The sequence below is a fragment of the Salvelinus fontinalis genome, chromosome 13 (assembly GCF_029448725.1).
Source record: "Salvelinus fontinalis isolate EN_2023a chromosome 13, ASM2944872v1, whole genome shotgun sequence".
Lineage (NCBI taxonomy): Eukaryota > Metazoa > Chordata > Actinopteri > Salmoniformes > Salmonidae > Salvelinus > Salvelinus fontinalis.
In genome coordinates, this window is record NC_074677.1 from 43,369,812 (window position 1) to 43,393,184 (window position 23,373).

A 23,373-nucleotide genomic window follows, 5' to 3' on the forward strand; every position below is an offset into this window, starting at 1 on the left:
AATCTTTTAAACACATCATCAGACAACATCAGAAAGAATATCCCATTGGGATATTAAACTATTCTATTCAATTGTATTATCTTCTGTTCTATTATATCAGGCCCACGTTTGGTAGTAAATTATTTTTACGAGAAGGACCCGACTGTAGTTCAAAGCCACAGTCGGTCAGTGGAACGCTGATCACTCTGATGTCACAGTGAAGGAATAGAGCCTAGGGTCAAGGCCATCACGGGTCCAAGCCACTTGTAGAGTGTAGATTCAAGCTCACAGCAGGTGCTAGCCCTGAGAGAGACAGACCACTGGCAGATGGCAGACGAATGGTGGTTAGAGGGGAATGTATTAGAATAACCACCGTCTTCCTATTTTGAAAACTTCCAGGACCTTGATTTTCAAATAGATCAATGACCATTACTGTCTGTCTGTCTGTCTGTCTGTCTGTCTGTCTGTCTGTCTGTCTGTCTGTCTGTCTGTCTGTCTGCCTGCCTGCCTGCCTGCCTGCCTGCCTGCGATATTCTTACTGATGATGTCTGATGATGTGTTTAAAGGATGTCTGTCTGTCTGTCTGTCTGTCTGTCTGTCTGTCTGTCTGTCTGTCTGTCTGTCTGTCTGTCTGTCTGTCTGACTGTCTGCCTGTCTGACTGTCTGACTGTCTGACTGTCTGAAGGGATGAGAGACAAGACAAGAAACAAGGAGTGGAGCACATTACTCCACCAGCCCAAGAGGGGTGAAAGACTTTACCCCAAAAGCACCCTCTTCATCTAACAAGCCCCTTGCCTTTCCCCTGGCCTCACCACACTGTTAAAATAGCCCTGGAACATTGGGGAGAGACACCACTGAGAATAACCCAGCAGGCTGCCTTAGATTCCTATTCACTATCTCCATGTCCAGTGGGCTATTTCACTTCACGTCCTTCCAGCCTCCCAGCACTGCTCCTTTTGTTTTGGCGTCTGGGCCCTCCAGACGGACAGATGTGGATAAAGGAATAACAAGACATTGGAGGAACTAACACAGTGGCACTGGCAGAGTTACAATGCTGAGGGTGAGAGGGCAGAGGGGGAGTGTGTGCAGAGAGAGAGAGAGAGAGAGAAAGAGAGAGAGTGTGCTTCAACTGTTTTCTTTTAAGGGGGTGAAGACAAGGTCAGGCTATGGTCCTATTTTTCCCTCTCAGTGTATCTCAAACCTTTAGAATGAATCCCTGTTTTCAGTTCCAGCTTCTCCATCCCCTCCATATCACAAAGTCCTCTAGTTGTCATTCTTAGGATGATTAGATATGTCAGGGCTCTGAATACACTGGCTCCACTGTTCAGCTACAGCACGGCACTTTCATTTCATCCCTCCCTCCTCTTCCTCCCTCCTCTTCCTCCTCCCTGATGCCTATGATATCATCCACCAGCTGGCTCTATGCCAGGAATTAAGTGAGTGCATGGATGGATGGATATTGCCATAAATAAATCAGTTAGGGATTTTTCTCTTCAGAAGTACCAGCTTTGGTCATTACTGTGTAAGAATGTCCGGTATCATTCTCAATCAGCGTCTTATGGAAGGACTTGAATGCTTCTAGGAAACCAGTCTGGGATGATGTGTGTAATAGTTTTAATGGACATATTGTCAGCTCATTTCCTGTAATGGACCTTTTGTCATAATATTTCTTGGTGTAACTGGAAACCATTTAGGAGTTCTCTCTATTAATCAATCTTTTTTTCAAGGTTTCAGCACAAGGTCTTTTTTCAAGACCAGTCTGCATGAACAAAGCATTGGATAGAAGACTCCTTTGAATGTGTCTGAGATGCAGAAGTGCTTACCTTCCTGCAGGGGTAACAGGGTGATGGCTGTGCTGAGACGGCCACTACCCAGACTGACCAGGTGGGGGTGCTCTGTTTGGAACCTCAGTGACTTGCCCATCTCGATCAGGTCCAATGGAGTACTCTGGTAATGACATAAAACAAGACAGAGGAAAACTGACATGAGACCTGAAACTTATTTCAGAGGACACATAACTTATGACTGCTCAGTCCTAGCGCTCCCTCATCTTTTGCATTTCAGTGATCCGCATACCCAGGTCCACATTGCTATCTTCCTGAGAGCAGAGTCCCAGTGATTCCCCTTCTCCTTTACTCCTTGAAAGCGTCACTGGGACAATAGGGCAGACTGGTCTGCGTGTATCTGCCCAATCTAAGCTGTGTTGTGTCTGCCCACGGCCCACTCCCCACTGCTCCCTTTACAGGATTAATGAGAGGCTTTAGCTAGACAGGATAAGAGGGTCCACCCCCCCCCCCCCCCCCACCACCACCAGGCAAGCGGGGAGAGACCAATCTGTTTAGCTTTGAAGACAAAAGCACAAGACTGTTCATGTGTGTCAGTCAAATATGGACTGGTCTTACAGTACACTATCGGGGCACTAAATCATGACACATGAAAGCAGATTTAATAACTGATATTCAAATGTAGGCCTATTTGACATGTTTTCTTGAATTTGATCCAAGTCTATGTGCTCCGTATGTAGCCTATGATGCATAAAAAGAAAACAGAGCAGCTTTATGGCATCTAGATGACTCACCTTTGGACTGCTTACATTCAATTAAGGTCTTGGCATCGTGCCTTTGGAGTCTGTCTTTAAATAGTTACAATTTTCCCTGCTCTTTGAAGAAGGTATGAAGATAAAACTAGTGTTGCCCAGATCAAGCAGCCAATATGCCAGAAGGCACTGTTTCAGCCTTTCACCTGCAGTTTAACAAGCTAGGTAAGTATTTCCTGTGCGTGTGTGAGTGTGTGTGTGTGTGTGTGTGTGTGTGTGTGTGTGTGTGTGTGTGTGTGTGTGTGTGTGTGTGTGTGTGTGTGTGTGTGTGTGTGTGTGTGTGTGTGTGTGTGTGTGTGTGTGTGTGTGTGTGTGTGTGTAAATTACACAGACGCTACTACTTTTCTTGTAAGTACTTGATAAAGCAATTTTAGAAGCTTTACGTGTTGCATTTTATATGACGAAATGCTTTTGCTATACCATCATCTGCTCCCCCTGGATTTATTCAGTAACCACTGATGTCCACCTCTTGAGCCCAGACCTTTCGGGTTCTCACGTCTGTCTAAAGTTAACCAACATTTCTCTCCTAGAATTCATAATGTCACAGAAGTTTATTTAAGCCCCTTTCTCCTCCCTGGCCATCACCTGACCTTCGCCGTAAGCGCTGGTGTTATTGTTTGCTGACCTTTACTACGCTTTACCACACTGAACTACGCTTTACTGTGCCTTACACATTGTTCCTTACGGGTCAGTCACTCTTCAATCTTTTTCTCTTGATTTCTCATGACAGCTAAGTTGAATAGATCTGCACTGCTTTCTGCATGTGAAGAATGGCACCTGACTCACACCCATGGCACCCGAGTCACCTGTAAGGCACGTACACACACACACACACACACACACACACACACACACACACACACACACACACACACACACACACACACACACACACACACACACACACGACTCACCCGTAAGACCTGGTGTTGGTGAGTCTGTCGTCCATTATGTTCCAATACGTTCCTTTTCAGGCTGTCCATGTTGTCTGGATTGTCAATCACACCTACTGGCACATGAAGATCCTGTCGGAACACACACAGAGGAGAGGACACGCATGAAGACATCCCGTAGTAACACACATACATACACATGCACATCCACATGCACGCACGCACGCCCACACACGCACACGACATACTCATTATAGAAACACCGCTCTCCTTAGAGATCCCCGCTGTCCCAGATAGCAGCTCAACTAGAGAAATGAAGATCCTAAAATATACAGTCATCTCATTGATTTGTAACTTTTGTAGGCGGTCTATTAAGTGATATGAATGGATCCTATGGGCTCTATCGCCATCTCCTGACCACGAGACAGCAGCTGTATATATTTGTCCAGCTGATCATTTGTTAAAGCACCTTTGGCAGCTATTACAGTCAAGAGTCTTTGTGGGTATGACGCTACAAATGAGGAAATATAGGAAATATGCCGTCAGCTTCTTATTGATGTTCAATATTAATGAGCGTTGCTTACACGGACAACAGTAGAAGATTACGCCATCCTAAATGACACCCTATTCCCTTCATAGTGCTCTGGTCAAAAGTAGTGCACTATAAAGGGAACAGGGGGCCGTATGGCACACACACACGACAACATACGTACTATACACACACCTGGATTTAGTACTGTAGATATGTGGTAGTGGTGAAGTAGGGGCCTGAGGACACACATTGTGTTGTGACATCTGTGAATGTATTGTAATGTTTAAAAAAAATTGGGATAAACTGCCTTAATTTTGCTGGATCCCAGGAAGAGTAGCTGCTGCAAATGCAAATATGGGATACACATACTGTCTATCAGGCATATGGCGAAAGGTCATTTCAGCAGGACAGGAGAATTGTCAAACTCACACATTTATCAAGAGAACACGTGGTCATGCCTACTGCCTCTGGCCTGGCGGACTCACTAAACACACATGCATCTTTCGTAAATGTCTGAGTGTTGGAGTGTGCCCTGGCTACCCGTACATTTTTAAAACAAGAAAATGCTCTGCTTAATATAAGGAACAATAAATGACTTATACTTTTACTTTTGATACTTAAGTATATTTTAGCAATTACATTACTTTTACTTTTGATACTTAAGTATATGTAAAATCAAATACTTTGAGACTCTTACAATTGTAGTATTTACTGTATGATTTTCACTTTTACTTGAGTAACTTTCTATTAATGTATCTTTTACTCAAGTATGATATTTGGGTGCTTTTTCCACCGCTGGTAATTTCAACTCAGCCACACAATGAAGATGTGTGTATCTTAGGTAAGAAAGAAGATGTTGGCTGGGCTCCCCGCTTGTGCCATGCAGGAGCCCGCCTGGTTCACAACCTTCCCAAGGTCTCTCATGTCACCCCGCTCCTCCGCACACTCCGCTGGCTTCCAGTCTAAGCTCGCATCCACTACAAGACCATCGTGCTTACCTAAGGAAACGCAAGAGGAGCTGCCCCTACCTACCTTCGGGCTATGCTCAAACCCTACACCCCAACCCGAGCACTCCGTTCTGCCACCTCTGGTTTCTTGGCCCTCCCGCCCCAACGGGAGGGTAGGTCTCGCTCAGCCCCGTCCAAGTCCTTCTCTGTCCTGGCACCCCAGCACATGACCCCCGCCCCCCTCCTAGCTCGGACTACTGACATCTAAGTTATTGAGGAAAAATGTACTTTGTGATGCCTGTGTTATGTGGTTGTCCAACCTAGCTAAGATGAATGCACTAACTGTAAGTCACTCTGGATAAGAGCGTCTGCTAAATGACTAAAATGTAAATGTAAAAAAATGATATATTTACCCTGGCTGCTTCCCATCACCATGAATCACTGTCTTTGACTCAGCCTTGCACAACACACACACACACAGACACAGACACAGACACACACAGATACTGTAGATAAGGCCCAGCTGTGGACACGTTCTCACCTCAGTGAAGAGGGAAAAGCCTCTGAGGATCAGACATGTCTACTGCAGTATACACAAACCAGAGACGTTGTAGACACACAAATACAAACAACAGATAACGCTGAAGAGTCATGTCTGTCTGGTCTGCTCTAGCTCAAGAATCCTCCAACCATTCACTCACTCACTTTTAGTCTCACCAACATTCCATACCTCTGAGTTGATCTGAGCCCAAGCAAAACGTAAATAGTCATAAATATTGTTCCCTGAAGGAGGGAAACAAGGTAGAACACAACTATGGGAGTTGCACACAAAAAACTAAAGAGGGCGCCCTGCCGCAAGCTGGATAAGCAAAACAGTCAAAAAGCTGGTCACATAAGCGAATATCTTGGGTCTGCTCAATGTACTTATGCAAAGCTCGTATTGGACACAGGGCCTGCAGCCTATGTTGCTCTTCAGAAGCAAAAGGAGAAGGCTCAAAGGGAATAGCTCAACGCTAAATACTTTTCGGGGCGAAGGCCGCATTCGGAAGCAACGTCGCCTTAAGAGTCGCCAGAGACGGACTGAATAGTAACAATAATGTTCAGAGGTAAACCTCTAGCCATCTGACTGGCCAGATCAACAGGAACCAAATCTCTGGCTTTGCTTGCCAAAACTGCCCGTGCTCCTGGGACAACAGGTCCCTGCGCAACAGGAGTTGCCATGGGACACAGCCCAACAGGCTTGGGCCAACGGGGAGCCACATAAATCAACTATAAGTTGCTTAGCTGATCCACCACCGAGTTGAGGCAACCGGGGACATGCGCCGCCTGAAGCGAGAGCATGTGTGCACTGCTCCCCAGCAATAGGGAGCGAGCTAAGGTAAGGAGGGAGAGAGACCTAGTCTCCTCCTGTTGGTTGATGTACGCCCCCACTGACATACTGTCGGTTCTGACATCGTACTGCTGGCCCGACAAAAGCACAAGGAAGTGGCTGAGCTCCATATACACCGTTAGGAGCTCCAGGTTATTGACATGCAGTGCATTCCGCACCACAGTCCATACCCCCCCCCCCCAAATCAAGTTGCCTTCATACCGCGCACCCCACACTCTGGGGGATGTGTTTGTCGTGATCACCTTGCAGGATACAGCTAAGTCCATGGTAGCCCCCTAACAATAGCAGAGGGTCCCACCACTGGGCCAACAGGGCCATAGGCCTGACAGGTACACCTGAAGCGACCAGTTAAAGTTGTGAGATGCGTCCAGGTGAGTGGCTAGCCCTCAGTGCTGGAAAGGGTGCATCAACAATATCCCCAGGGGAACAACTTCTATCACAGAAGCCTTCGTCCCCAGTAGGCGCAGGAAACTGGCAAAAACGCACTGTGTGACGCAGGCGAAATTTGTCTAAGGCAGAGCCCGGACACCCTACGTGAGGATAGAAAAGAGTGATACGCAAGTGAGTCTAGCTCAAGACTCAGAAGCAGAATGCGCTGAGATTGAGTCAGACGGCTCTTTTTCTGTTTTCTTCTAAAGCCTAGAGACTGAATACGGGACATTAGCATGGATGTAGCAATCGACTGTATTAGCTGGTGGCTTGTGAGCATTCTGAATTTGTCGACTCTGAGGTGCCTGTTGAAGGCACGTAGGTCTAGAATGGGACACAAAGTCCCTTTTCAGAACCAGAAAATACAGACTGTACCAGCCGTCCTGGATCTCCGACATAGGAACCACTCGGATTGCCTGCTTCTGGAGAAGAGATATTTCCTCCCCCAAAACGGGCGCTGAGGACTTGGAAACAGTCAAAGTGATGACGCACAACAAATTGTAGCCGGACCCCGACGTCCCCGTTCCATGACCCAGTACGACACCATGCATGCGCGCCATTGGTCGTGGCAGACAGTGAGCCTCGCGTGAAGTGCCATCTGAAGGGGCAAGATGCAACCCTGTGGACAGGGAGAGACTGATTGTTTTTTTTTCAATTTCCACCAGTCTTGACAACCGTCTGTCTGAATGTGGAGAAGGGTTCAGTTTCATTGAACTCACAACCCATTTTGACACACGTGAACACTGTGGAACTTGGGGTAGACAGACAGCTCATTACGGAGTTCATATGAACTACAGAGACTGTGTGTGGTATAATAGCATGGTCATGTCCAACCTGCTCGTTCCCTCGACTCCGCTACCAACAGCCAATTGCCTATAGAGCCCATTACATGTATCACTAGACACCGCATAGGGACTAATGAGCCACAGGCACAAATCAACAATGAATCCCAGTAATGACCCAACTATTGGGGAAGAGTACCTCCTTGTGGATAGAGAACGATTTGCCCAACTTATTACTCTCAACCTGGGGAGATTGATATACCCCTTGGACCCTGTAAACACCATGGAACACGGGGTAACAAAGGCGGGCATTCAACTTGGACATGCTTCCAACATACAGCGCGCTGTGATTCCATGAGACTGTATAGCCTGCATAAAGCCCGTCCCCCTTACAAGCATACAGGGCTCCAGTAATGGCTGACGTAGTACCCTGTTTGGCCATAACCAAATGTGGGGGCACTGTTGTCACAGTAATGTTTTTGTGGAGGGGTGCACCGGTCGCTCAGACCCGTGCTCAGGCCCGTGCCCCTTGCTCCGGAGGTTCACTCGGTGGCTGCTTCCTCACCTGAGATTCACGCAAGCACCGCTTCCTCCACTCCCTCCAACTCCAGGATTTGGAAATAGGAATGGGGCACGGGCCTAGCCGACATAAGCCAGTAGACTTTTTCGTCTAAGATAGGCTACCTCGTCTCGTTGACCGCAGTCTTAAAGAGCATAACAGTGCTTGCTTAGCTAACCTGGTCTCGAAAGTCTACGTAGGACTGGATCATGAATGTGGGACCAGACCCTTCATCAACAAGTCTGGGGAGAGAGGCAAGCGGTGCTTGACCAAGGCAGACACAGGTTGCGGGTGGGTACCCACTGAACCTGGCCGCCCTCTCTCTTCAAGTAGTCTCCCACAACCGGAGACAGAATGCACAGGAGCTGGGTTGAGCGAGGGGACATACTGCATAGCCCTCTCAAGAATGTTGCACGGTTGTCAAGAGAACCTGAGCTGTGGACTAGGGGAACAGTGCCAGCTGCGGACAAGCCACTGTTACTGGCACCATCTCCTAGTCTCTCACACAAACTGATTCAAGCGAGAGCAGCCAGAGCACGCACCGAGCCGAGACATACAAGATAACACACTTGACTGTCTTTTTATTCATTTGGGCATGGTCGCGAACCCGAACCCGGCTTGTTAGCCTTCATCGTTTCAGTCGCGTTAGCCATCTCACTCATTGCTACAGCCAGGCCGAACAATCAAAAAATAATAATACGTTGGTTTGTGGTTAGGAAACTAAGAGAACAAATACAAACTCCAGCACACAATGTCCAGGGGGCGAGCACGCGCTTCCACAAAGGGACAGTTCAGTTGGTGCAAAGTCAGAGAGTCTCACAAAATGTTTGTTTTTAGTAGCGCGAATCATTCCTGCTCGTTTCGAGGCGAAGAGCGGAAGAATTGATGGAATGAATCCAAATCTCGGGCTTATCACCTGTTTGAAGGCGGGACTTTCAGTTTAAGTCGCGAGAGTACAACTCCCCATAGTTACCGAGAGTACTGACCGAAAGGGAACTACTGTATCTACAGAAAGACAGTTGATATGATCAGCTGATAGCTGATGTTGCACACTCTTTTCTTAACTCTGAACCTTTTATGGCTACCCGTCTACCATACACATAAAATGCTCTATGGTCACAGCAGTGACTGTGTGGACTGCTATGTAGACTCCACCTGCTCATCTGTCTCTCTAGTCCACTCTAGTCTCTACACTTGAATTTAAGCAATTGTCTCCCATTACAAACATATCCAGTCAACCACAAACGGAAGCAGACAAACATTTAGCATAACCCTCCATTACCACCTACTTCATGCATCTAGGATGTTGTTTTAGAAACATAAACCATATCCTATGGTAAAGTTAAACAAGGCAACAGTAAACATGTCGTCCCACACGAAGGATGCAGCGCCCTTGGGCCAATCAGTATAATTTTGTAAATGACAGATCTCTATGGCAAGATGCACCCATGTTTCATCAAAATTGGTTTAATGGTGTCTGGGATATCACCTGGGTTAGCTAGATTCATATCCCTGAGCATGTGTGCCAAATTTCATCCCTCAATCGAACAGATCAAGAGATATAAACATGTGCCTGTTATAGCACGACCGTGTGATCAATATGAATGTTCTTGAAAATATTGAGGCTTGGAGGTTTTCGCAAGATGTGTACCAAATTTTGTTACAATACCAGTATCATTGACTGATTTATATGCAATTATGTGCCAGACCTTGCCCATGTAAATGTTTATTGGTCAATAGCATGCCATGTTTTAGATTCTAGTCTGTAAAATAGGAAAATTTGTTCCGTGTGAGGAACCTATGTACCGAATTGCATGACTTCAGGTTAAATGGGGTGAGGGGAGTGACTTTTCAAATGTAGCATTTTCAAATCATGTTATATGGTGCCACCACCGAGCCAATCAGTCAGTGTCATTTTGGAAATGCGGATCTCTATCCTAGACGTGTCATTCACCGAAGTTGAATCAAAATCGAGCCAGCGCTGTCTGAGATATCGCGTGAGACTAACGTACGAACGCAGTAAAGCACAAACAGACAGAGACAGATCCACATTGTGGGGAACAACTCCTAAAGTCAACAATAAGTGACGATGACTTTGTTCTGGTTTATCTGGCAGTTTTATGGTTTCTATGGCTAAAGAGTAGATAAGGAACACGCCTCCTCTCCTTCCCCCTCAAAAACGCTATCTGAGGACAACAACTTTTCTAAAGCCTCTGTCTCTTTCTCTCCCTCTCTCATGCATGTTCTGCATTTTGTCAGGGAGATTGCTTGAATGCGAAGCTTTGCTCGCTCAGGCAAGCAAAGACAGAGCTAGTGTGAATTTCAGGAATTATTTCCGGAATCATTTCTCACAATACGATAGTTATTGGAGATCGTATGACTGGGAATCCTTGGTTATGCTCAGTTGATGAAAATAGTTGTTTTATCTTTACTTCATTCTTTTTTCAAATCTATATTTAACTAGGCAACTCAGTTAAGAACAAATTCTTATTTACAATGACGTCCTAGGAACAGTGGGTTAAACTGCCTTGTTCAGGGGCAGAACGACAGTTTTTTCCTTGGCAGCTCAGGGATTCGATCCAGCAACCTTTCGGTTACTGGCCCAACGCTCTAACCACTAGGCTACCTGCCACCCCAGTGGTATTACTGTAATAATACAGTGGTATTACCTGTTGCTTTCCCCCTTATAATCTTGGCCATAGAACTTTAGAGTAATTAAGCAAAATAGGCTAAAAGCATTTTTTTCCCACTGTGTCTTTCGGTCTCTCTGTGATGTCATATCAGCCCAGGCAGCTGGGTAGTGCCACATGGGCATCTCTGACAATCCTCTCCAGTGTTGGATTCTCAGAGAGCCAATGGCATAGAGAACAGAGTCCTGTCCTGTCCTGTTCACCACTGGCTAGGGCCACTGGCTCCTTAACCCTGTCTTACCCTGTCTTATCACCCAGCACACAACAGAGCAACAGTAGTCAACAGACTCATCCACACAGAGGAATGGACTGAAGAACTCAGACACAGAGGGGCAGGGAGCACTGGGCAGTGTAATGTGTCACACACATAGTCTCATACACACAGACACAGAAACACAAACACACACACTCCTACACAGCACAGGCCACTCTGATCTCATACAGTGCACACACCCATGTGGGAGAGATGTCTCATGCTTGTAAATGCTGGGCCTTCCTCTGTAACGTGTGATTACGGGGGCAATTATGCCCTGTAGGTTTGCCATGGGCTGCTAGAAATAGACCTAGCCAGCCACACAGTCTGGGCTCTGCTCTGGGCTGATCCCTGCTCCCCTTTCCCAGTAAAGAGAAATTAAATTAAGAAAGAGAGAGACAAGGGGACATTGGAAAACGGAGAAGAACTTAGATACTGTACATCTAAAAAGCACATGTATAGAGTGGTACTGTAATAGAAAATGTACAGGATTTAAATGAATTGACTTCTGAGTTATATCAATGATTCCCCTGATGTATAAAAGGTCAATACTGTTAACATGTCAAAAACTTCAGCGGGTATAGCAGACAATCACTCACCATCTCCACTCATAGGGAATCCAAGTTGCAGTAAAGTTCTTGTAATTTCAGTAATATATTCCACAGAGCAGTTGCAGCAGCGAAGCGGACACATGGTTGTTTACGTCTAACCTCTCGTTCACTTCAGTCACTCACTAAGCTGAGCTCTAGGGGTCCCCAGGGTGCAACGTTACACCCTCGTCATGAATGACTGGGGGGGCAACAACATCAGAGGTGTCCTCCGAAGTAGATATGCCATCAGGTCAAAGGTTGTACCTCCCAGGACTTCCCTGAACTTCCTACTCAGACACCCTGAGTAACCCTCGGGTGTAATTTAAAGTTCAGCGCCAACGTCTGTGGTCTAAACACACACAGAACAAATAGCCACGAGGTCAAGTCTAAGGGAGAGAGAGAGAGAGTGAACTTGACCTAACCCAATCTGTTCCTCATCCACAGACAGTCCTACCATTGATCGGGGGGAGTTAAGGCAGGACAGATGAGCCCAGCTGGACAGCCCAACAGCCCAACTCTGCTTTGCTATGGATACGAACCACTAATAACACTGAACACTCAGTGTTTCCAGTGTTTTATAAAAGCAGACATTGATAGTCACAGGAGGTCGGGGACCCACAGTGGAAATACGTGGAGATGTAGCGTAGGCGCAGGAAGAGGAGGAGACAGAAAAGAGGGAAAGGACCTTGAGTCATAAGTGGAATTCCACCAGGCAGCTTCCTGCTGTTGGTCTCTGTATTGTTGGCAAAACAAAGGGGGGGGGGGGGGGGTTCCAAACTGGAAATGTGGGAATATTTGGGAATTTTCAGGACCATTTGGGAATTGTTTTATATGACATAGATGATCATTGTAGCATTGATAATGACACATAGAGATATAACTATCTTTCCATAGGATGTGAGAGAATTTATGAGCCTGTTGTTGTGATGTCCCTCAGGAACTATCTGGCTGAGAGAGAGAGCGAGAGAGAGAGAGAGAGAGAGAGAGAGTCCACTATCTCTGATCCCTCATGTCTGTTCCCATGGTCAAGCCCAGAGGAGTGATGTAACAAATGGAGAGCAGATGATGGATCACTTAAAAACAAATAAAAACATAAACAAATAAGGGCAGACAACCAAGTAACCAGATGGAATGGATTCCTCCAGGATCCAGCCCGGAGAGCAGGGCTGTTTCCTGTGAGCCAACCCAGGGACGTGGAGGTCTCTTGGGGATGGTGAAGTGGTTGCTCCAGCTGGACCTCGAGAAGCCTTTCACTAAACATCCACCATCAGTCTGCAAGGAACATCTATGGGGATTTTAATAGATATGTCTAGTATGTCAAATAGTGAGAGTTCAGCTTAGCAATTAAAGAGATGGACCTTAGAGATAGAGACGGATATCAGTACTGTAGTAGGATTACTATGTTCATTTGATACGGAACTTTCATAAGAGGTTCAAAGTTCCAAAAGAGGAATTCAAATGCATGTTATCAGGGCCAGATTACCGAACGGGCATGCAGGGCATGTGACCCGGGCCCTCAGATTAGGGCTAGCACAATTATTGTAAAATAACTTTGTATTTTTATTAAATCTTTTTTTGTTGTAGTACTTTTAAACCCTTTTTCTCCCCAATTTCATGATATCCAAATTGGTAGTTACAGTCTTGTCCCATCGCTACAACTCCCGTACGGACTCGGGAGAGGTGAAGGTCGGGAGCCATGCATCCTCTGGAACACAACTCCGCCAAGCCACACTACTTCTTGACACACTGCTTGCTTAAACCGAAAACCAGCCGCACCAATGTGTCAATGGAAACACCGTACAGCTGCGCCCGGTCGCCACAAGGAGTCGCTAGAGAGCGAAGGGACAAGGGCATCCCAGCCTGCCAAATCCTCCCTTAACCCGGACGACGCTGGGCCAATTGTGTGCATGGGTCTCCCAGTCGCGGCCGGCTGCGATTCGGAATCGAATCCGAATCTGTAGTGACGCCTCTAGCCCTACGATGCAGTGCCTTAGAACGCTGTGCCACTCGGGAGATCGTAAAATAATTGACCCAGCAATTATGGACAATAACCGTGAACCCCCCAAAAATCTACATAATCATCTTAATACATACATTTTAGGAGAAGGGGGATTCAATGTTATATTCAAGTAGATATACAGTAGTTTACCCAATAGCCAGGAAGTGGGTAAGAGCAGAACGGCACGGTCAGGAAGAAAGGTTTAATTTCCAAAAGTTCCAAGTGTTCAAAACCATTTGTTTTGGAGACAAGGGTGTCACCAAAGCAGTGTTGTATTCATTAGGTATGTCATAGCTAATTTTCAAAAGATGCATTATGATGCATTACAATCTTAAAATGTTTTTCAACAAAAATATAAAATATGACGATAACCGTGGCCATTTGCATGACAATTAATCGTTACCCAAAATTCCATAATCATCACAGCCCTACCCCAGACAGCATGTGAAAGCAAAATGTGATGAATTGCAGGAAATTAGCCTTGAAACTGCAAATTTTTCTCTCAGCCTCATGGTATGTGTAGAATAGTAGGACATTATCTTTTAAACTGCAAAATCTTCTTTTAGCCTCTTGACAAAATAGGATAAAACTGCACATTTTCCCCCTCTGCACCGTTGCAAAATGTGTTGAAATGCAGTAAATTAGCTGAGTCCCAAATGCGGTAGTCCAGCCCTATATTTTATAGTTCAAAGTTACCAATCAAAAATTCCAATCTATTATTACTGACTCCTTGGAGACCTCTGGATCTTAATTCAAAGTGTTGGGTATAAGATCAGTCTCTGAGATTCCAGCTTTTCCCACCACAAATGCTCACCATAAAGTCTGGGTCTGGGGCACATTATCAGTAGAGAATAGCATGTCCTCGCGTGACCACACTTCTCCTCCTTTCAGGCCTGGGTTCAAACACCATTTGAAACCATTTCCAATACTTGTTCGAGCTTGCCTGACTTAGTTTACCAATACAAGAGATCCAAAACTGTAAACCCGGACCGTCTGCAGGCACTCCAGACCCGCTAGAGCAAATGCTCAAAGTATTTGAACGATTTCAAATAGTATTTGAACGCAGGTCTGCTTCAGTGAAAAAGTATGGTTGGCCCACTGCATGGTGTGCCAGTGTGTCTGAATACCATAGCATCATAGCCTCAGGTCTGGAAGCTACACTTATACTGGGGATGAGTCAGTCTTTCTCTGGCAACACAACATGTTCTTCTCGGCCAGTGTGTGTGTGTGTGTGTGTCCATGTTTATGTGTAAGTATGTGAGAAGGCCGGTTGCCTCCCTGGCAATGGAGCATGATGGAATGTGTGTTTGTTCAAAGGAAGGCTTGGACAGGGGGAAATGGGGTGGTAGAACATTGGGAACACATTATTCTACTGTTGCGCACATTTCTGGGTTCCAAATGTTCCGTTGTGTATTATGTTGTCACGCTTCGCTGTTCCTCTCCGCCGATTCAGAGGGCTCCACATGTTCCAGTCACTTTCCTTTGGAAGTGAGAGCTCTTTTCACTGTGGAGATTATGATTCTCCATTCAGGCATACTGTGAATAGAGTCTGCATTAAAGCACTTAAGCCTGCGCACTTGCACCTTGTCTGGAAGATAGGGGTCCGGGGAACACAAGGTGGGATGGGAGTTGTGGTGGGAACAAGCGTAAACAGGGAACACATTCATGAACATTAACTCAGCTGTCTTCAGATAGCCATTGAGAAACAATGAAAAGAATACCATTTAGAATCAATAAAAGATATGCCGTACACTGAGCATACCAAACATTAGGAACACCTTCCTAATAATGACTTGCCCATTCACCCTCTGAATGACACACATACGTTTCGCAATTGTCTCAAGACTTAAAATGTTTCTTTAATTTGTCTCCTCCCCTTCATCTACACTGTTTGAAGTGGATTTAACAAGTGACATTAATAAGGGATCATTCACCTGGATTCACCGGATCAGTCTGTCATGGAAAGCGCATGCGTTCTTCATGTTTTGTATACTCAGTGTATTTTATATTCCCAACCCAACACGTGCGGCATGGCAGCTACCATAAGGAGTGCACACCTTGTTATATTTCTAGACAGCGGTGAGCAGTGACTTAGTGAGTACTAAATGGAGACAGACTTGGCCTAGAGGAGAAGTTATTTCCACCTAAACTGGAGCACATTCAGATGACCACAGTTCTCCTGCTTCGCCACTGAAACCCATAATCCAGCTGCTTCAATTCAATTAGCTTCAGCCTGAGCCTCCAGGCAAGTTTATATTCAGTGGATAAACAGGAAGTTGTGAGAAGTGGAAAAAATGTGCGAAAATGTATTTTTACATTTCACCGTCGTAACCACTGTACCGTCACTGAATATGATTCCACATCATCTTACGAACTCCCTAGATGTCTTGACACTCCACCAATTTATACCCAAGTTCAACGATCTACTACTACATGCAAAATAGCTCTCTGTGAATCAGCACGCCAGCAGAGTGAGTGGCTACTCAAAGTCTCTCATGCACACATGCACGAGCACATACACCAGGAGAAACAGATTCAATATAAATGGTTCCACCTGAACGTGCACTGAAAATAAATACCTACCAGGCTTCAACGCAGGTGTGAGCACAAAACAAGACTCATCACATTCACCCAGTTAAAGTAGGTGTAATGTTTCCAACAGCGACTCCAGCCCTCATCTCTCCTTCTCTTACTCTCTTACTCTCTGATGGAATTCATGAACACACACACACACGCGCAAAGAAACGAACAAACACACATTTCAACTTTTTACAATACATACGGCTTCTAATCCACAAATAGTGATTCTGTCCCAGTGGTGGGAGCACAGCAGTTCAGAAAAACAATTACTTATTTTTCAGCATTTTACTAAGATAAACATGACACACTCATATATTCTACTGCAGTCTGAGAAACAACTGATTCAAGAATGCAAAGCTGCAGCAAATTACCAAAGTGCCAATGAAGCAGCTTGATCTCCCACACATGAAAGCCTCCATTCACTGAGCCTGCTGGGTTTGGCCCAGAATCGCATTGGCTTACTTACACATCCACGCAGGCACGCACACGCACACACACACACACACACACCTGTGCTCTTTAGTCCTCCACCAATATCCGGCCATGGGAGTTCAACAGCTGTGTTTCTTGGCTATGATAGTGCACATGTGTACCTTTAACTAGGACAAACATGGCCCTCATACTATAATCGCACCGTACATCTGATCTGAGCATTCAGAGTTTCAGAAATGTCAATGCCACCAGACATTCCTGGTTGATCTTCCACAATTATGAATATGAGAGCTCAATTGGTGGAGCTCCGTGGTCTACTCCTACTGTGATGGTCAGCGCACATGCACAGCGCAGGAATAAGTGAGCCATGTGAGACTAGGACCCCTGACACACACTTGGTACAATAGATCCATTATCCTTCTGCTTGAGGTAAGACAAAGCCACCACTCTTTCCCAGCTCTGCTCCCTCTGCATTACACACTGCAATATTAGTATGGTGCGCTGTCTAGTATCTCCATTTCTACCTCTTATTCTGTGTGTGACTGTGACCAAAAGTATGCATGATCATGGATAGGCTACGACTTGTATTCAGTGATGAGTAAATATGACATTTCTCTCCGACGTTTTGATCCATTTCCCCTGACACTTTCCCTCTTTACATTTTTTTCCCTCAATCTCACTCTGAGAGAAATTAAATGCAGTGTGCAGTCTTTCATAAACTCATTCTGCTGTAGGACAGCAAACCAAGGGGAAAAATACCCTTTTGATGCTTCCGAGCACTGAAAGACAGGTTGCACTGTGTGTCACATGTACGTTGAGTGTACAAAACATTAGGACACCTGTTCTTTCCATTACATAGACTGACCGGGTGAAAGCTATGATCCCTTATTGGTGTCACCTGTTGAATCCACAATCAGTGTAGATGAAGGGGAGATGACAGGTTAAATAAGGATTGAGACAATTGAGATATGGATTGTGTGTGTGCCATTCAGATGGTGAATGTGCAAGACAAAGGATGCAAGTGCCTTTGAACGGGGTATGGTAGTAGGTGCAGGCGCATCAGTTTGAGTGTGTCAAGAACTGCAACGCTGCTGGGTTTTTCACGCTTGACAGTTTCCCATGTCTAACAAGAATAGTCCACCACCCAAAGGACATCCAGCCAACTTGACACAACTGTGGGAAGCATTGGAGTCAACATGGGCCAGCATCCCTGTGGAATGCTTTCGACACCTTGAAAAGTCCATGCCCTAACGAATAGAGGCTGTCCTGAGGGCAAAAGTGGGTGCAACTCAACATTAGGAAGGTGTTCCTAATGTTCTGTACTTTCAGTGTACATTTAATACCTCCTTACACAAACACAGCAAATAGAATAAAACATATAATTACCTGGTCTCAGAAGAGTTTTTTGTCACAGAAACAGTCAAATCCAATACTTTTCAGAGACAAGGCATGATTCCAACATTGTATGAGAGAGAGAGAAGAGAAATGTCCTAGCTGGTGATATCCTTAGGAAGACGTATCCTGATTGTTTTTGTTATGCTGTCTCTCCAGTGAAGAATTCACTTTAGTTTACACATTCTAAAAGTGGTTAGAGATTAACACGTTGTACAGACTGACAGACGGAGAATGGGAAAGAGACAGCTAGCCTCTTTTACATATCTCTCCCTCCCTGCTCCCACCCTCTATCCCCCCCCTTTTCTTACAACCACTCTTTCCCTCCCTGTCCCTCTTTTCTTTTTTTACCCTTTACATCCACCCACCCTTTCTTTCTACTCCTTTTCTTGCTCTCTCTCTACCTTCTCTCTCTCTCCCACCTCATCTCTCTCTCTCCCACCTCCCCTCTCTCTCTCCCTCTCTGAGCTAACACAAGGCAGTTATTTATTCTCTAGCTGAGCGGTAGCCCACTTGTTCGGACCCCTGGACCAGAGAGAGAGAGAGAGAGAGAGACATTCAACTGAGGATGAGATCATTTGTGCCGTCACAGGGTTCGAGAGTCATATAGTCATGGGTTTCTCCCAATGACTATAACAATATAGCAATGTGCACCTCTTGTTTGCCATAATCAGGGTTAATTTGAGCTGTTTGACAGATTCTCTCTCCTTCTGTCAGGAGAGTTCTCCATCCCTCTTTGTAATATCGGGAAAGGAAACATAATTTACAAACGCACCAACCCTAACTAGCCTCACGAGCCGCGACCTTACATTAATGGTTCGATGTCCGTGTTGCGAACCATTAATGTAAGGTCGCGAGACCCGGCGGCTCCTGAGACTAAACCATAACCACAACACAACCAGAATAACCCCAAAAGATTATGAAAACAATTTTGGAAAGGCTAACAAAATAACTTTGTGACATATGTGAATGAGAAACGGTGTGCTCTTAAATTTAGACAGCCTTGGAGAGAACGACAGTACGGAAATAATAGTTAACGCAGCCAGTGGATATTTTCACATTTTTCCCTCGTAGATGGAAATTGCAGACTCCTGTTTCTCTTGGACACGTTGTCTAGGACGCCGTAATTGGTTCCTGCTGTCCTGGGCTTGGTTCAGTTCTTTGGTGCGTCATGCTGGTTTTGCCACAAATAAAACAGACATTCCCACCCTCTACCCCTTCTACTGGGTTATGGGCCTTCCGCCCTCCTATGTCTGTAATGTGCGTGGAGTATACTACATTACTAAACCTGGGGGTGAATTGTAAATAAATTAACTTTATAAACATCTTCCACTCACAGACAGCAATTAATTACCCAGAATTGTTGTTATTAGTGGCAGGGAAATGTACAGTGCATTCAGAAAGTATTCAGACCCCTTCCCCTTTTCCACATTTTATTACGTTACAGCCTTATTCTGAAATGGATTAAATAAAAAATGTCCCTCATTAATCTAAACACAATACCCCATAATAACAAGGTGAAAACAGTTTTATACATTTTTGCAAATGTATTAAATATAAAAAAACAGAAATACCTTATTTACATAAGTATTCAGACCCTTTGCAATGAGACTCGAAATTGAACTCAGGTGCATCCTGTGTCCATTGATAATCCTTGAGATGTTTCTACAACTTGATTGGAGTGCACCTGTGGAAAATTCAATTGATTGGACATGATTTGGAAAGGCACACACGTGGTCCCACATATGGTCCCACAGTCGATAGTGCATGTCAGAGAAAAAGCCAAGCCATGAGGTCGAAGGAATTGTCAGTAGAGCTCCGAGACAGGATTGTGTCGAGGCACAGATCTGGGGAAGGGTACCAAAACATTTCTGCAGTATTGAAGGTCCCCAAGAACACAGTGCCCTCCATAATTCTTAAATGGAAAAAGTTTGGAACCACCAAGACTCTTCCTAGAGCTGGCCGCCCGGCCAAACTGAGCAATCGGAGGAGAAGGGCCTTGGTCAGGGAGGTGACCAAGAACCTGATGGTCACTGACAGAGCTCCAGAGTTCCTCTGTGGAGATGGAAGAACCTTCCAGTAGGACAACCATCTCTGCAGCACCAAATCAAGCATTTATGATATTGGCCAGATGGAAGCCACTCCTCAGAAAAAGGCACATGACAGCCCGCTTGGAGTTTGCCAAAAGTCACCTAAAGGACTCTGACCATGAGAAACAAGATTCTCTGGTCTGATGAAAACAAGATTGAACTTTTGGCTTGAATGCCAAATGTTATGTCTGGAGGAAACTTTGCACCATCCCTACGGTGAAGCATGGTTGAGGCAGCATCATGCTGTGGGGATATTTTTCAGCGGCAGGGACTGGGAGGCGAGTCAGGATCGAGGGAAAGATGAACGGCTCAAAGTACAGAGAGATCCTTAATGAAAACCTGCTCCAGACCACTCAGGACCTCAGACTGGGGCGAAGATTTGCCTTCCAACAGGACAACGACCCTAAGCACACAGCCAAGACAACGCAGAAGTGGCTTCGGGACAAGTGTCTGAATGTCCTTCAGTGGCCCAGCCAGAGCCTGGACTTGATCCCGATAAAACATCTCTGGAGAGACCTGAAAATAGCTGTGCAGCAACACTCCCCATCCAACCTGACAGAGATTGAGAGGATCTGCAGAGAAGAATGGGAGAAACTCCCTAAATACAGGTGTGCCAAGCTTTTAGCGTCATACCCAAGAAGACTCGAGGCTGTAATCGCTGCCGAAGGTGCTTCAACAAAGTACTAAGTAAAGGGTCTGAATACTTATGTAAATGTGATATTGAATTTTTCTTTAAAAAATAAAAAAATAAATATAGGTTTTTGCTTTGTCATTATGTGTAGATTGATGAGGGGGAAAAAAACATTTTATCAATTTTATAATAAGGCTGTAACGTAACAAAATGTGGAAAAAGTCAAGGGGTCTGAATATGTTTACGAATGCACTGTAGCTGACAATCAACACCTATGTGGTTTATAACCCAGACAGACATGAGAGAAGTGCAACTTTGGATGTGTTACAACAAGTGTCCCAGCATGTAGTCTGAAGGTTTTTTTAAATTGTCTGCATATTTTATGTGAACGAGCTGTAGACAGTAGCAGTTACTCTAGTAGCCAGTAGTTCTAACAATATGTAGTCACTACTGCGTACCCAGCATGACACCCTGCATCATAAATGGATACATAGCACACCGGTTAACATCCAAAAACAAGGAATGGGAGAAAGTGTCTCAAAATGCACCATAGGAACTTCATTGTCTGATACCAAAACAATCACCATAACTAGCCACACATCACAATACTGCATTTCCCAGGAAACACTGCAGTCTCACCATCTTAATGGACGGGGTAAGGTCACAAATGGACAATAAAGTTCTACTGTATTATAAAGAGCAGGAAGCCCATTACATCCTTTCCCATGCAGTCGAAGTTCAGCTCCCAAACTTCCAATGTGCGGCCACAGGGAAGAATTAGATGAAAGCTCTCGTTAAGAACATGAAAGGCAGGCAGGCTAATGGAGGGGGGAGCTGTTCTAAGGTGATTGGATTTTTTAATCAATTCACAAAGAGAGCTAATTAGCACTACATTGGGGAGGGGTGGAGGAGGTCCAGTCCGTCAACAGAGGAGTGGAATTTACCAACAGCATATGACCGGTGGGAACCAACAGACAAGGATGTATCAAAGATGTTACCCTTGGCGCCACTGTTCAGTGACTAAAGGAGCACACTCTTTAATTCATCGATTTTAAGGCATAGGACTGATAAAAACCATCAATGCATCACAATATTTGTGTGACTGACATCTGACTGATTTCTTGATGGCCTTCAGAACCACACACAGGAAGGAGCGAGGGTATGCCTGGGAGGAATGTTATACTAGTGCCCCCTTGCGGCTAAAACAATGAAGTGCGGTCCCTCTGCCAATCCTGCTTCAAACGGAGAACAGGTTCAAGTTCACTAAGGATACATTTATACAGGCAGCCCAATTCTGATCTATTGTTGAATTATTGGCAAAGTATCTGATCTATCAATCAATCAAATGTATTTATAAAGCCTTTTTAACATCAGCTGATGTCACAAAGTTCTGTACAGAAACCCAGCCTAAAATCCCAAACAGCAAGCAATGCAGGTGTAGAAGCACGGTGGCTAGGAAAAACTCAGAAAGGCCAGAACCTAGGAAGAAACCTAGAGAGGAACCAGGCTCTGAGGGGTGGCCAGTCCTCTTCTGGCTGTGCTGGGTGGAGATTATAACAGAACATGGCCAAGATGTTCAAAGATGACCAGCAGGGTCAAATAATAATCACAGTGGTTGTAGAGGGTGCAACAGGTCAGCATCTAATTGGTCAAAAGACCAAATAGTAGCAGAAGATTAGAATTGGGCTGCCTGTGAAAACGCACCCTAATATCCAAACTGCTCAAAATATATTCTCCCCCTTGCTGAACCATTCTGTAGCTATGCCTTATATATTGTATTCTTATTTTTCATCCCTGTGCCAATCTGCCAGAGTCTGTTATGTAAACTAGAGGGAATGAGGGATGAACCCAGAGCCAGTGAAGGGGAAGCAAATACTATATAAATGGGCTCTTTATGGACCTCTTGAACTTAATGGACTTTGCTGGCTCAAGAGGAGAACGTCACATCCGTGCCAGGAAAAATCTCTCTCCTGTAAACTCATTCATTCCTTATGGCTGGCTAAGGTTTCTAAGAAAGGCATTGTACATACCTGAGCTGAGAGGACTTGAGAGTCCATGCTGGAAAGTACACCGTACAGGGCAGTGAAGGCAATGACGACAAAGACCTGTTATGGAGGGGACCCAGCTGATGCTGAACAGACGTTCTTATAATGCAACTCCTCATCATTACGGATGAAGACCAAGAGACTCAGACAATGACGTTTGTAGCGGAACTTCAAGTTCTTCTGCCACATCATTGTCACTCCCTACAACTCACTCCCATCTCTGTAGAGCAGACCACACAAGTGCACTGCACAAGTTTCCAACCCTTACACAGAGACAGTATGATCTGAGGAGTTCAAGGCAATCATCTATTGTAACAAGCCACATCACACCAGAGGTCTTTCTGGCTAGGGCTGTCAAACTACGCAAATTACACTCTCTATGACCTAAGACATTTGATATGCATGTTTAGGGGAAGGGGGATACGTAGTCAGTTGTTCAACAATGTGTTCCACTGAAATGTGTCTTCCGTATTTCACTCAAACTATTGATTTACTGGTATGCTGATTTATTGTTTATGACTTGTGACCTACTGATGATGCACTGCCCTTAAAGTTAGCCTGAAC

General features: G+C 45.1%; 1 protein-coding gene across 7 annotated transcripts in view; it reads right to left on the reverse strand.

The window, feature by feature from the left end:
• Positions 1-18,329, reverse strand: part of phldb1a (pleckstrin homology-like domain, family B, member 1a) — a 71,278-nt gene extending 52,949 nt beyond the window's left edge. For 3 of the 7 annotated variants that reach the window (XM_055942951.1, XM_055942949.1, XM_055942944.1), the window contains exons 1-3: positions 11,650-12,033; positions 3,490-3,600; positions 1,803-1,926 (exon numbers count right to left, since the gene is read on the reverse strand). In XM_055942951.1, coding sequence (XP_055798926.1) covers positions 1,803-1,926; positions 3,490-3,600; positions 11,650-11,652 — 238 coding nt within the window. In that variant the 5' untranslated portion in view covers positions 11,653-12,033. Of the gene's footprint in view, positions 1-1,802; positions 1,927-3,489; positions 3,601-11,649; positions 12,035-18,037 lie in introns of those variants that run through there. The other 4 variants (XM_055942948.1, XM_055942945.1, XM_055942946.1 and 1 more) reach the window with 3 other exon arrangements.
• Positions 18,330-23,373: the final 5,044 nt, after the last annotated feature.